Source organism: Oncorhynchus masou, chromosome 8 (genome assembly GCF_036934945.1).
Source record: "Oncorhynchus masou masou isolate Uvic2021 chromosome 8, UVic_Omas_1.1, whole genome shotgun sequence".
In the NCBI taxonomy this organism is placed as follows: Eukaryota; Metazoa; Chordata; class Actinopteri; order Salmoniformes; family Salmonidae; genus Oncorhynchus; species Oncorhynchus masou.
In genome coordinates, this window is record NC_088219.1 from 42,902,826 (window position 1) to 42,918,573 (window position 15,748).

General features: G+C 44.6%; 1 protein-coding gene across 3 annotated transcripts in view; it reads right to left on the minus strand.

The window, feature by feature from the left end:
* Nucleotides 1-15,307, minus strand: part of LOC135544699 (2-oxoglutarate dehydrogenase complex component E1-like) — a 57,064-nt gene extending 41,757 nt beyond the window's left edge. For all 3 annotated transcript variants that reach the window (XM_064972531.1, XM_064972530.1, XM_064972533.1), the window contains exons 1-2: nucleotides 14,889-15,307; nucleotides 9,242-9,799 (exon numbers count right to left, since the gene is read on the minus strand). In XM_064972531.1, the coding sequence (XP_064828603.1) occupies nucleotides 9,242-9,475 (234 nt within the window). In that variant the 5' untranslated portion in view covers nucleotides 9,476-9,799; nucleotides 14,889-15,307. The remainder of the gene's footprint in view (nucleotides 1-9,241; nucleotides 9,800-14,888) is intronic.
* Between the last annotated feature and the right edge of the window lie 441 nt (nucleotides 15,308-15,748).

Here is a 15,748-nt window from a genome sequence, read left to right on the forward strand (position 1 = left end):
CTCCTCCACGTCTACTGATGTACTGGCCTGTCTCCTGGTAGTGCCTCCATGCTCTGGACACTACGCTGACAGACACAGCAAACCTTCTTGCCACAGCTCGCATTGATGTACCATCCTGGATGAGCTGCACTACCTGAGCCACTTGTGTGGGTTGTAGACTCCGTCTCATGCTCCCACTAGAGTGACAGCACCGCCAGCATTCAAAAGTGACCTAAACATCAGCCAGGAAGCATAGGAACTGAGAAGTGGTCTGTGGTTGCCACCTGCAGAACCACTCCTTTATTGGGGGTGTCTTGCTAATTGCCTATAATTTCCACCCGTTGTCTATTCCATTTGCACAACAGCATGTGAAATGTATTGTCAATCAGTGTTGCTTCCTAAGTGGACAGTTTGATTTCACAGAAGTGCTCCGGACCATACGCCAGTTGCAGGCTACACCACCACCACCTTCTCAGCCCCCAAGGTTGTTCCAGCCACGATCTACATCACCCGGTCTTGATCAGCAACATCCACCAAGGTGGCTTTGGTGATCTCGGGGCTGACAGCCTGGGCTCTGGAGTGGGTGTATGCCGTCTGGGAGAGGGGCGCTCCAGAAGTGCAGTCCTATGAGTGCTTGACCTAACTATTCTGTGCAGTTTTCGACCACCCTACAGAGGGTGGTCTTCAGCACCAGCACCAGCACCGGGCACTACCAATACAGGCTAATGCCCTACGCCTGACAAATGCACCCTCAGTGTTTCAGTCCTTCATTAACGAGGTGTCTAGAGACATGTTGGGTCGCTGTATAGTGGTATACATAGATAACATCTTGGTTTACTCCACTACATGCGAGCAACATGTCTCTCATGTCAGGTCCGTTTTGGATAGGCTGATAGGTCATACACCAAGGCGGAGAAGTGCCTATTCTTCCAGCAGGCGGTCTCCTTTCTGGGCTATCAGATATCCATCGTGGAAGTGGAGATGGAAGAGCAGAGGGTCAGTGCAGTACGGTCGTGGCCTGTTCCATCCAACATAAAGGCGGTGCAGAGCTTCCTAGGTTTTGCCAACTATTCCAGGCACTTCATTAGGGGTATCAGCACAGTGGTGGCCCCTCTCACCCCCCTCTTGATAGGTAGGTCCTAGACAGCTGCGCTGGACTGAGGAGGCCAACGAAGCCTTCTGTGCGCTCAAGGAACATTTTACAAACTCACCTGTTCTGGCTCATCCTGACCCATCTTTTCCCTTCATCGTGGAGGTGGACACCTCAGAGGTTGGAGTAGCGGCTATTCTCTCCCAACGCACTGGATCGCAGCCTAAACTCTATCCATGCGCCTTCTACTCACGGAAGCTGTCTCCTACGGAGCGGAATTACGACCTGGGGGATCGTGAGTTGCTGGCTGTCAAGAAGGCGCTGGAAAACTTGGTGGCAACTGGCTGGAGGGTGTTCAACACCCATTCCTTGTTAAGACGTACCACCGGAACCTAGAGTATATTCGAGCAGCGAAGAGGCTGAACCCGCGTCAGGCCAGGTGAGCCCTATACTTCTCCAGGTTTGACTTTACCCTCTCCTACCAGTCGGGATCTAAGAACGTCAAGGCCGATGCGTTGTCCGGAGTGCAAGACAGAGGATCAGAGGGAGAAATTGACACCCATTATTCCCCTGTCCCGCATTGTGGGTCCTGTCATGGAGCCCTCACCTGTCCACTGTCCCGAGAGGAATATCTACGTGCCCTCGGATGTGCAGGACCATCTCCTCGCCTGGGAACATGCAGCACCTGTGTCGGGGCACCCGGGTATAGCCCATACAATCAACTGTCTCTCCACCAAGTACTGGTGGCCCACCTTAGCCCAGGACATCCGGGTTTACTTCCTTGCTCCACCTGCACACAGAGAAAGACACAGGAGACAACTTCCCTATGGAAAACTCCACCCGCTGTCCGTTCCACAATGATCCTGATCCCATCTCTCCATGGTCTATGTCACAGACCTTCCCCCCTCAGAAGGGCACATCACCATCCTGGTCGTTGTGGACCAGTTTTCCGAAGCCTGTCGTTTGATTCCTCCGCCTGGTCTCCCTACGGCCATGCAGACTGTGGTGTCTTCTGACACTACGGGATCCCAGAGAACATTGTGTCTGACCGTGATCCTCAGTTCACCTCCCATGTCTGGAAGCCCTTCATGGAATGACTAGGTGTCATGGTCAGGCTCACCTCCTGGTATTGTCCCCAATCAAATGGGCAGGTGGAAAGGATAAATCAGGAACTGGGTAGGTACCGGGCCTGGCACCGGAGTCAGATCGAGACTCATGCGGTGTATAATTGGTTCCAGTGTGCCGAGGAGGTATGGAACACAGCGCACACCATACTTCAGCGCGTCGTCCTCCAGAAGACCCGCTTTGTCCCGCTTTTAGATATATAGTGCTTTAATAAGTTCAGTAGTTCTAAACCTGCGACTACCTCCTGCCTACTCCTCTCTACACTTGTGACAAATACTTTGCAATAACATGAACAGTAACATTAAGTGAACAGTAGTTTCTAGGGCTTGGTTTTTCGGTCAGTAAGCCATGTTAAGCATTGGTTGAACAGAGCAGGAGCCTGAGAATGCTTCAAAAGCCAGGATTCTTTAGCTGGCTAAATACTAGGACATACAGTAACACACACCATTTCATAATCAGGGTTCTGGGATAAACTAGAACAAACTGTTAGAACAGCTGTATCACACACACAGTCAAACACATAGGATGTATGCAGGCACGTACGCACACACACATACAAATTATGAAAAATAATGGCAAATGCAATTTGATTGGAATTGATTTGACATGCATGTAGGAATGTACAACCACACACGCACATATACACAAATACATGTAAATACACGGACAGACAGACAGACGGACAGACGGACAGACGGGACAGACAGGACAGACAGACAATGACACACACAGGTATTGAGTTGGTTCATTGGTGAGGCTTCCAGGCTCTGACTCGGCATATTGAGTAAGACTGGGTCAACCATGTGGTCAACGACACACATGCGCGCACACACACACACACACACACACACACACACACACACACACACACACACACACACACACACACACACACACACACACACACACACACACACACACACACACACACACACACACACACACACACACACACACACACACACACGTGTGTAACTGTTTCTAACCTGGGAGAAGTCTAATGAGCTTACAGGCTTTAAAGATTAGGCAGTTGTCACTGGAATACCACAGAGAAACTACAACGACTGCTAAACTTCAATGCAAATGTATGTATGTGTGTGGAAGGGGCTTGTGTGTACATGCATGCGTATGCACATCTGCATATGCCCCTATAGACCACACAATATTGCAACTCTCCGCACACACACACACACACACACACAAACACACACACACACACACACATAATCAGCCACTAAATCAAATGTGATTGGCCGCGTACACATTTGTGCAGATGTTATCACGGTTGTAGCGAAGTGCTTGTGTTCCTAGCTCCAACAGTGCAGTAATACCTGACAATACACACAAATCCCAAAAAATAAGTCCATTGTCTTTTGACAGCTACGTCATTCTAACACAACACGTAAACCATAAACCACCATAAACTAATGTTCCTAATCAGAAACCGTCTTCTCTGGCCTCCTGACACTGAGAATAAATAACAACCTCACAAAACACATGGAACAAATCTGTTCTGGAATGACATCCTATTCACATATTCACAAGCTTGTTTTATTTATATTTTTTATTTGACCTTTTAATAAACTAGGCAAGTCAGTTAAGAACAAATTCTTATTTACAATGACGGTCTACCCCGTCCAAACCCTAACCCGGACGATCCTGGGCCAATTGTGCGCCCCCCTATGGGACTCCCAATCACGGCCGGTTGTGATACAGCCTGGAATCAAACCAGGGTCTGTATAGTGACGCCTCTAGCCCTGAGATGCAGTGCCTTAGACTGCTGTGCCACTCTGGATTTGTTAAGTCAACTTGTCTATAATTAGATACTATACATGCAGCTTCTCTTCTGTCATTACTTGTTGCCCTAGTAGACTAAATAAACACTTGCTCACCAGAAAATATGTCACACATCGATAGAATGCTTCAATCTTATTTGACATTGGTAAAGTTCTCTTTCATCGACTTCTCTCGAGCAGCAAATACATTTAGGGACAGGTGAGAAAATGCAATAACAAAACAAAACGGGAAAGATTTCCCATGCAAATTTTCAGTTTGAATATCAAAACATCATCAGCATACAAACTTATTTTATGATGAATGTCACCAATGAGCAGACCCTGTATAGCAGGTGTTACTCTGCTCCATAGCGAGCGCAAATAGGAGAGGGGACAAAGAACATCTCTGTCTGGTACCTCTGTGTGTGGTGTAGCTTTTTGACCTTAGCCCATTAGTAAGGACAGTAGACTGAGGATTTCATAAAGTTGTCACCTAGACCAAATTTAGTTAGAGCAAAGAATAGGTAGGACCACTCCACACGGTCAAATGCTTTTTCAGCATCTTGGGAGAGCACAAGACCATCCACAGCACAGGTTGGTAGGCTTGAATTACATTAAGAAGCCGCCTGACATTATTACATGAGTTACGGTCCTTAATGAAGCCAGTGTGGTCTCATTTCACAATTACTGGCAATAAGTCCTCGAGTCATGTGGGAAGGATTTTAAAAAGCCATTTTCTATCCACGTTCAGAAGAGCAATAGGTTTGTATGATGAACAAGACTCTGGGCATTTTCCCTTTTTGAGAATAAGTGATACGTTAGCTTCCCTCAGTGTTTGAGGGATGCAGTCATTTGAAAATGAGTGGTCAAACATATTAAGCAATGGCTCAAGGATCAGGCCATGGAATTCTTATAGAACCTGTCTGGTCCTGGGACCCTACCATTTTGCCGTTTCTCAATTGCTGTCACGTTCTGACCTTTATTTCTTTTGTTTTGTCGTTATTTAGTATGTTCAGGGCGTGAGTTGGGGTGGGCAGTCTGTTTGTTTTTCTATGATTTTGGGATTTCTATGTTTCGGGCTCGTATGGTTCTCAATCAGAGGCAGGTGTCATTAGTTGTCTCTGATTGAGAATCATACTTAGGTAGCCTGGGTTTCACTGTTGGTTTGTGGGTGATTGTCTATGTTAGTTGCTTGTGTCAGCACAGTTCTCATTATAGCTTCACGGTCGTTATTCGTTTATTGTTTTGTATAGTTTGTATTCAGTGTTCAGTGCTTTCTTTAATTAAAAAATCATCATGAACACATACCACGCTGCATTTTGGTCCGCTCCTTACGACGATCGTGACAATTGCTAAAAAATTATCTCTTCCTTGGTAATAGGGGCATTAACGAGAGACCTCTGACCTCTCAACTATTTCAAAAGAACAATCTTAGAAAATAAGTCCTCCATTAGTTTGGGTCCATCATTTGTCACTTCTGAGGCATAAATATTTGCATAAAATGTCTTAAATTGCTCATTTATCCATTTATTTTCATATAAATGGTTGCCATCAGAATCAGTAATAGTAGCAATTGACTGAGAGTCTGCTCTCTTTTTAGTACACCAAATATTTTCCCTGTTTATCACCATGTTCATAAAGCTTTTGCCTGACAAATCTAATTTTCTTTTTAGCATCCTGTGTTAGGAGAGAGTTCAATGTTGATCTAAAGACAGATATTTCCTTTAATATGGCAGGAGTGGAAATGTTTATGTAGTCTTCTCTTTAGTTGCCAATTCACCATCTAATGTTTTTTTTTTGCTTTTCATGTTATTTCCAACTCTTAGTGGCTGCGTATGACATTATCAGACCCCTGGGGTACCCTTTACAGATTTCTCAAAAGAGCAAGTGGTTATCTGTTGATTGAGAGTTAATAGAAAAAAAATGCTGTAATAAAATGTGATGTAAATGTATGGTCTTTAAGAATGGTTGTATTCAATCTACAATGCCTTGATGGATTAAGTGACCCTTTGAGTTTTATGTCCAGGATCACCTCAGATCAGAAATGACTATGCTTCCTAGCAGATAAAACAGTCTGCAAAGACGTCCTGGGCATAAAACAGTCATCTATTCTAGTCTGACATCCATGAGGTGCAGAGTAAAAGGTGAACTCTCCGTTGGAGGGATGAAAGGTTCTCCAGACATCAGCATACCCCAGATCATCACAAATAGCTTTAAGCAACCTAGCTTGAAGAGAGGGTGAAGCTATGCTGCTGGGAAACTTGTCAATAAGTGGGTTCAAAAACAATTAAAATCCGATCCAATCACAGCAGTGACTGAGTTTAATTCTGAGAAGTCTAGAAATACCTTAGTGAGGAAATCAGGTGGGTGGGCAGAGGGGAAGTAAATATTCATCATGGGAATTTCCTTCCCTTGTAAAGTACCTTAAATTATGACAAAACAACCAAATGTATTTTTCACACAATTCAACACCTTAAGTGGGAGGTTCTTTTTTCATAAGAATTGCCACACCTCTACTTCTGGATGTAAACTGAGAAAAACACTTGACCAAACCCCCCTCGTTGCAATTTCAGATGCTCCTTATCATCCAAATGAGTTTCTTGCAACAGAGCAATATCAATAATTAATTTGTACATTTTTTCATTTTAATGGGGTTATGGCTCCCTCTAATGTTCCATGTACATAAACGCAGTCTGTTACCTGCCATTGCACTTTGACAAACCAATATGCAGGCTGAATCCTTCTGAAAAGACCTTTCCCCATCCCTTTAGTAATGTTATCAGTCATCTTTTGAATCACCAGATCCACAATTGTGTTAGCTATGCTAATGAGCTCTCTGAAATGCTGTGTTTTCTCTACGGCGTCATTTTATCCCCCCTGACGTGGAAAGATATCTTTCAAAACGTTTATTTATATTACAAAGAACTGCATAACTGTTTCTAATGCTCTCCAATTTCTGGAGGACCAAGTTTTGAAATCAGTGGAATGCCCGGTGGAAGCAGAGTATGATAGCTAAGGAGATGGATACAATTCTGGAATTTGAATGCAAATAATGCGGAGCGAGTCAAAAAGAGAACACATAGAAGAAGACTGTTATTTAAAACACCTGTCTCCGGATTATATCTTCGAACTAAGGGCAACCATGGCATCTGTGAAAGAGAGGGAGAAGAATTCATCCATGTATCCACGGGTAAGAAAGTCTATAAGCTATATTTTCATATATTGTACACTTCTAATTTTGTCAGAAAGTTGTTCTCGTTGTACTGTTAGCTAGCTAGCTAACATTAGCTGACTGACTTGCTAGCTAACGTTACGTGTATGATCTGTGTAGTAATACTATTCATATCTCTGAGCCATTTGCATGGCGAGTTATTGCCTAATGTTAGCTAGCTAGCTAATGTTGAACTTAGCTAGTTGGTTAGTTTTAGCTACCAGCAGATTCATACAGGGTAGTAACGTTATGAGTTGGGATTATGGTTCATTGTTTAGCTAGCTGCATGTCTAAACAAAAAGTCCACTATGCAAGTAACAATTTCACTGTACCGTTTACATCTTCTGTATCCTGTGTATGTGACAAATAAACAGACATGGTAATGTGAAGAACAACATGACCTGCACCAAAGTCAAATTAGGATATAACGTTAGGCCAACGAGACAGTTTCCAAGTTCTAAAATGTTCTGGTAGAATAACCTGCATTTATTTCGTCACACTCACAACCATAAGCAATTTTCTGTCATTAGCTCGCTGATGATCTTGTTGTGAGTTCATTTTCCTGCAATAACAAATACAAATGAGCTATATGATATGGTCATTATTTGTTTAGCACACTACCGTATTCACTCTGTACTCACATGGCCTCAAATTTGAATAATTAAAGAGATGGGTGGGACTAAGGCTTAAGAGCTCCAGAGTGGCGCAGTGGTCTAAGGAACTGCATCTTAGTGCAAGAGGTGTCACCACAGTCCCTGGTTCGATTCCAGGCTGTATAACATCTGGCCGTGATTGGGAGTCCCATAGGGCGGTGCACAATTGGCCCAGCGTCGTCTGAGTTTGGCCAGGTAGGCCATTGTAAATAATAATTTGTTCTTAACTGACTTGCCTAGTTAAAAAATGGTTCAATTAAAAATTAAAAAAGAGGATGTGAATGATGCTGAATGGGTGTAGACAAAGAAGTGCTCTCTAGTAGGTGAAGTAAAACATTCAAGGGCCATTTTCCAAAAGTGGAATTGCAAATTTATCAAAGCAGAATTACTTTTCCATTGTTCCTCAACTGTAGCGTATGATATACCATTTTCTAGTCTTTAATTTTATCCCATGTAAAAAACACCTAACAATCACCACACAAAACATCTTTCCCAAACATTAGGCTGTTCTGGCCTTCCCTTCTCCTTATTTTCAACTCTCGATTTCACAGCTTTTCTCTTATGGAATTAAACTCGTGCATTGTCTTTTTTGCCTCAGTGGATCAAACTTTTCTGTCCAAACTCCCAAAAGCATATGGCAATTGTTGTGTATTTGGCGTGTGTACAGTTATGGCCCTAAAGCTTAGGCTTACGCACCAACGTCAGATATTTATTTTTAAAGAAAAACCTAAATACCTAAAAAAAAATATATAAAAAAAACTAAAAGCCTATAGATATTAATTGCACAAGAATGATACATTTATGGATTTTTAATGCATTGTTTTCTCTTTATTCAAAACCGCCCACACAGTATTTCTTGACCCTAAACCCGCTCACCACGCGGATATAACCGCAGGTATTGCGAGTTATGAGTCAACCAACGCATCACTAGTGTGTATGCGCTCATGTGTGTTTGCCCTGAGCAAAGGTTATTGATCGTGGTGTTTGCATAACTCTTGTCCCACTGTGTTCTGAACAGGCCATAGTCCTGGGAAACAACTCCACGCACGCACGCACACACACACACACACACACACACACACACACACAGACACACAGACACACACACACAGACACACAGACACACAGACACACAGACACACAGACACACGCACACACGCGCACAGACACAGACGCGCACGCGCACACACACACAGACACACACGCACACACACGCACGCGCACACGCACACACACGCACAGACACACACGCACAGACACACACGCACAGACACACACGCACAGACACACACACAGACACACACACAGACACAGACACACACACACAGACACAGACACACACACACACACACACACACACAGACACACACACAGACACACACAGACACACACACACACAGTCTCCTACCTTGTGTACACTCCTAGGGTTCTCCAGCCACGCGTAGTACATCTCTTCCACATAATTAGAACTAGTCCCATTCAGAAAAGGCTCGGCGGACACCGACGCAGTGTAACTCCTCATTGGCTGAAACGTCCTCAAAGCCCCTCCCACAGCTGCCAACCTGGCCTGTGATTGGCTCTTGGCTGTCTGGGGGGCCGCGATAGGCCGTAGCCTAACAACCGTAGTCCTTATGCGGTGCATGGTAGCCTATTAGCAGTGGCTCCTCTCGTTAATCCTGGAAGTAGATCAAAAACACCTGTCGCCAGGAAACGCCAGGATTAGGAGGAAGTTATCCTCTAGATGCTGATTTCAATTCAGTTGGGTGCTTCCCTCCTGAGATTAAGATTGAGATTGGAGGATGGGCAGCTGATCCTGGATCTGGGGCCTACAGGAAACTTCTTCCAGGAGCACGGGACACACAGAGTACAGGGTGTCCTCTCTCTACTGCTTCTTTCTTTTACTCTCTCTCTCACTCGTTGTCTCAGGGGGGTTTTGGTCCAGTCCTGTAAATCGTTATTACTCAGGCTGTGTAGAGAGAGATTACATAATCAGACAGACACACGGTCATACTTCCCAGTTCCCACTGACCCAGCCTGTGCTGTGTGCACATGTAACACATTTATGAAATAGGCTGGATCATATATCGTTATTTATGTATTTAGACCAGGCTGCCTAAATGGCAAATAAGAGTCTGCTAAAAAAATGACCGTAGTCACATTCACACTTACAGCCATACACTCCTCCACGTATACACACACACACACACACACACACTAGAGGTCGACCGATTAATCGGAATGGCCGATTTCAAGTTTTCATAACAATCGGAAATTGTTATGAAAATCTGTATTTTTGGAGGCCGATTCTTTTTTTATATATATATAATTTTTATTTGACCTTTATTTAACTAGGCAAGTCAGTTAAGAACAAATTCTTATTTTCAATGACGACCTAGGAACAGTGGGTGTTCAGGGGCAGAACGACAGTGAATGCAGTAAGCTAAGGTAAGATTTGTGCCTTGTCAGCTCGGGGGATCCAATTATGCAACCGTACAGTTAACTAGTCCAACGCAATAACGACCTGCCTCTCTCTCGTTGCACTCCACAAGGAGACTGCCTGTTACGCGAATGCAGTAAGCCAAGGTAAGTTGCTAGCTAGCATTAAACTTATCTCAGAAAAAACAATCAATCATAATCGCTAGTTAACTACACATCTCGGTGCTCGAGAGCTCCAGTGCACCATCACGGTCCGGTCTATCCGGTGCCACCTCCACGCACCAGCCCTCCGGTGGCAGCCCCCCGCACCAGGCTGTCTCTCTGTCTCCTCCCTACAGAGTCTCCCGTCTGTTCTGAGCTGCCAGTGTCTCCCGTCTGTCCTGAGCGGCCAGAGTCTCCCGTCTGTCCTGAGCTGCCAGAGTCGCCTGTCACGCCGGGGCTGACCGGATCGCCCTTCACTCCAGAGCTGCCGGAGTCTCCTGCCTGTCCGGTGCTGCCAGAATCTCCCATCCATTCGGGACCCGTGGCTTGGGCCCCCAGTCCGAGGTCGGCGGCGAGGGTCGCCACATTAAAGAGGCCACGGAGGCGGGTAAAGAGGCTGAGAAGGACTATGGTGGAGTGGGGTCCACGTCCTGCGCCAGAGCCGCCCCCGCGGACAGACACCCACCCAGACCCTCCCCTATAGGTTTAGGTTTTGCGGCCGGAGTCCGCACCTTTGGGGGGGGGGGGGTACTGTCACGTTCTGACCTTAGTTCTTTTATTATGTCTTTGTTTTAGTATGGTTGGGTGGGTTGTCTATGTTCGTTTTTCTATGTTGTGTTTTGCATTTGGCCTGGTATGTTTCTCAATCAGAGGCAGGTGTCGTTAGTTGTCTCTGATTGAGAATCATTCTTAGGTAGCCTTTTCCCACCTGTGTTTCGTGGGTGATTGTTTTCTGTCTTTGTGTATGTCACCAGACAGGACTGTTTCGTATCATTCTCGTTGTTATTTTTGTTTTAGTATTCTGAGTTGAGAATGAATATCGTCATGAACATGTACCACGCTGCGCTTTGATCCGATCCTTGCAACTCCTCGTCAGAAGAAGAGGATGAGCGTTACAGGAAGCTTCAAAAGGAGGGTGGTGCTTGGAATCATTGTTCTTCCTCTGTCAATCATGGTTACCTGCAAGGAAACACGTGCAGTCATCATTGCTTTGCGCAAAAAGGGCTTCACAGGCAAGAATATTGCTGCCAGTAAGATTGCACCTAAATCAACCATTTATCGGATAATCAAGAACTTCAAGTCAAGCGGTTCAATTGTTGTGAAGAAGGATTCAGGGCGCCCAAGAAAGTCCAGCGAGCTCCTATAGTTGATTCAGCTGCAGGATCGGGGCACCACCAGCACAGAGCTTGCTCAGGAATGGCAGCAGGCAGGTGTGAGTGCATCTGCACACACAGTGCGGCGAAGACTTTTGGAGGATGGCCTGGTGTCAAGAAGGGCAGCAAGGAAGCCACTTCTCTCCAGGAAAAACATCAGGGACAGACTGATATTTTTCAAAAGGTACAGGGATTGGACTGCTGAGGACTGGGGTAAAGTCATTTCCTCTGATGAATCCCCTTTCCGATTGTTTGGGGCATCAGGAAAAATGCTTGTCTGGAGAAGACAAGGTGAGCGCTACCATCAGTCCTGTGTCATGCCAACACTAAAGCATCCTGTGGCCATTCCTGTGGGGTTGCTTCTCAGCCAAGGGAGTGGACTCACTCACAATTTTGCCTAAGAACACAAAGAATGGTACCAACACATCCTCCGAGAGCAACTTCTCCAAACCATCCAGGAACAGTTTGGTGACAAACAATGCCTTTTCCAGCATGATGGAGCACCTTGCCATAAGGCAAAAGTGATAACTAAGTGGCTCGGGGAACAAAACATCAATATTTTGGGTCCATGGCCAGGAAACTCCCCAGACCTTAATCCCATTGAGAACTTGTGGTCAATCATCAAGAGGCGGGTGGACAAACAAAACCCCATAAATTCTGACAAACTCCAAGCATTGAATATGCAAGAATGGGCTGCCATCAGTCAGGATGTGGCCCAGAAGTTAATTGACAGCATGCCAGGGCGGATTGCAGAGGTCTTGAAAAATAAGGGTCAACACTAACTATTGACTCTTTGCATCAACTTCACGTAATTGTCAATAAAAGCCCTTTACACTTATGAAATGCTTGTAATTATACTTCAGTATTCCACAGTAACATCTGACAAAAATATCTCAAGACACTGAAGCAGTGGCGTGTAGTTATGGATGACAATTAAGCCTTTCAAATGATAAAACTATTTATCCTTCATCTTTCTGTGTTCTCATAATTTTCCTTCAATTATCTGAATCTATATCTCACCGGACAAATCATCAGAGTGAAGGAAACAGTGTCCTTCTGTCTCAGTATGTGTAGTGCATGTATCTCATGTATCTCTCTGCTGTCTGGACAAAGAGTATGACATGTTGCCGACATAGCATTTGATTGATGCTGGCATGCGTTTGGCGTCCCTTTGATAAAACAATTATAACAATTTGGCAAATAATTTGCCAAACAGCATTGAGCTGATCTCAACTGTGGGTAGTCCTGGCGCAGCAAAGCCACCCCCCCAAGGGAGGCCAGGTTGGATTTGGCTTCATACCAATCAAATTACATCAAAAGCAAATGTAAATGTCCGAAAAACGTGCCTGTTTCTGGTCTACTTGTGTTGTTGTACTGCAGTAGCTAGCTAGCTAAAATCGGCCCTTTCCTAAGTCATGGATGGATAGGGGGATGTGGACTTCTGGTTTTGACTTAATTCTCCGTACAGGCCAATGGTTATAATGGTGTGAGACAATTGAAGTTCAATGTGTAGCCTAGATGTTGCCTAGGAGGCTCACGTTAACTAGCTAGCTAACTTAGCTGGTTCATTGTTGCCCATGTGAGGAAGTTAAAGCCGATTTACAGTGCGCTTGATCCAGCAATGCGGTCCAGAGAATCCGTACGGAGGGTGTGACACAATTGCAGAGCCTCCAGAGGCTTGCGGAGGCCAAATCAAGCTCGGTGCACCTCCCAAATGTTGAAACAATGCAGAGGGATTCGTATAGTTCCGCATTGGCATGATTGGTTGACTGTAGGTGGGGGCGGTCTGTCCTGTATAAACACAAACTCACTTCCTTGACAACTTCCTTCACAACAGCTCTGCTCTGCAAGAAGTATGAATGCCCTGACTTCTGCAGAGGCTGCATTGCAATAAATGCTGTATGGCCAATACAGAATCCGGAATGACCATAAATCGACTTTTATGCCCAATGTCCACCAGATGTATATGCATTATGTCTTGCCCACATTTTCCGTACTTAACTCACATGTGCTTTGCTTTTCAACTAGCTAAAAGGGGACAGAGTAGCGCAGAGGTCTAAGGCACGGCATCACAGTGCTAGAGGCGTCACTACAGACCCGGGTTTGATCCCGGGCTGTATCACAACCGGCCGGGATCGGGAGTCCCATAGGGCGGGGCACAGTTGGCCCAGTGTCATCCAGGTTAAGGGAGGGTTTGATCCGGGGTAGGCCATCATTGTAAATAAGAATTTGTTCTTAACTGACTTACCTCGTTAAATAAATACAATTCAAATAAAACAGCTAGTTTGTGTGTGTGTGTGTGTATACACACTTCTGTTTGGACCACTGCACTGTAAATAAACACACAAGTTGAAAATATTAAACAAAAACTAAAAGCATGTATTTGGCCTACTGTATGACAGTCTTTCATGTTGTGAGGAGAATGGTATTGGCTTCTAGTCTACAAGTAGGGTAGGTCCATATGGTTTTTTTGAGCACACACACACAGAAATCCATACCACAGACAGCCACATGTTATTTAGCAACATTGATTGGACTAAATTGTTTTTGGTATGTTTAAGTTTGTTTTAACTATATTAGACTAAGTGTATATCCTTGTTGATTGAATAATGTTTTAATGTTTAAGTTGAAATTGTGCTGGAAAGGTAGCGCTCCTGTCTCTCAGTGGTTTTAAATCAGTAGTTGTTCAGTAAACTGTCAGAAACATTAACTTGCTTGACCATGCTGTAGGTTATGTAACTGTTTGTTACATGCAATATTTGCTTTGTGGACCTCACCAGACAGATGTTGTTCTCCGGTTTTGGGATGAAACAAACATATGTGGGGTTGAATTTATTCCACCACTGTGTGACTGTTGTATTTTTGTTGTGTCTGCCAATTGTATATCACTGTGGCATATGAACGAATGGGTTATAGAGCAAGCAACGCAAATACCACATAGGTTGTCATATGGCTTTTTTTTACTGGCTTGGCTTCCTCAGTGACATTACACACGCACCGCTACCCAACACGTGACCTTGCATTGCGCTTTGTGCGCGCATCATGTGTGTCGGCTACTGGTAGCCTTTACTTGGCTGGAAAACATATCATTCATGCTTATATATATATATATAAAGGACCCGGTAAATGTATATATTTAGACAAATAAGAAAACTGCCATACCCACGAGTTCGACAACCTATAGACACGGTCTATCAAGCTATGACTGGCGCGTTTTTCTCAAATAACGCAATAATAATTTTAGAAAGCGCCTACTGTACTTACTTTGCGCGACTTCGTGGATTTTCGTAGGCTACTAGCTTTTAACTTGCTTGCCTTCTGAGACTGTTCTCACCGTATGTCTCTTCTGTAAACCGGCTGGCTTTCTGATCGCACTGTCCGACTGAAGTGCTGATATGCGTCACACGGTTACGTCATCCTTGTAGGAGAGGAGCGAGGTGCACACATTTTCTGCTTTCTTTATGTAAGAGATATGGTACATGTGATCTACTTATTATTGGACAGTTCAAAGTCTAGTTAAGATTACATGTTGGTTGAGTTGTCAACTAACACGGATTCAACGTGAAATCATTAAAACAGGGTCTATCTGCCAACCACGTTTGCTACATGACCGCGTCACTTACTACCTGCCGCGCCCACTCTCATTAATGCTGCAAGCTAGTTAGGACACCGGAACACAGTGTCCTTCGCCCCCGAATGCCGAGCACTGCTTTGGTAGCGTTGTTTTAATGTTACGGTGAGGGTAATCACTATGCGGTGGTGGGTTGGCTACACTAGCTAGCTACTTCCTCGCCGTAACGGTAACGGAACTGCGGGAAAAACCGTGCTTGAAAGGCAGGGGTGAAGGACACAGTGTACACAAATATTTGTTTTGAATAAACCAAGAAGATGCACAGCTTGTTGTTTCTAATTTGAGCAAATTAATCATAGTGGGCAGAACAAGCACGAGCTTGCGAGATTCTAGTGGAACGTTCTAATATGTATTTGCATATTCCCATTAGGGAACGCCTACTTTATGAAGCGCACGTTTGCAACAATTCGCTCTTGCACCTATAAACAATGCAATGTTTGTAAACTTTGATAAAGGGTAAAGTCTACAAAACGTAGTCCACTCTGTTCATAAC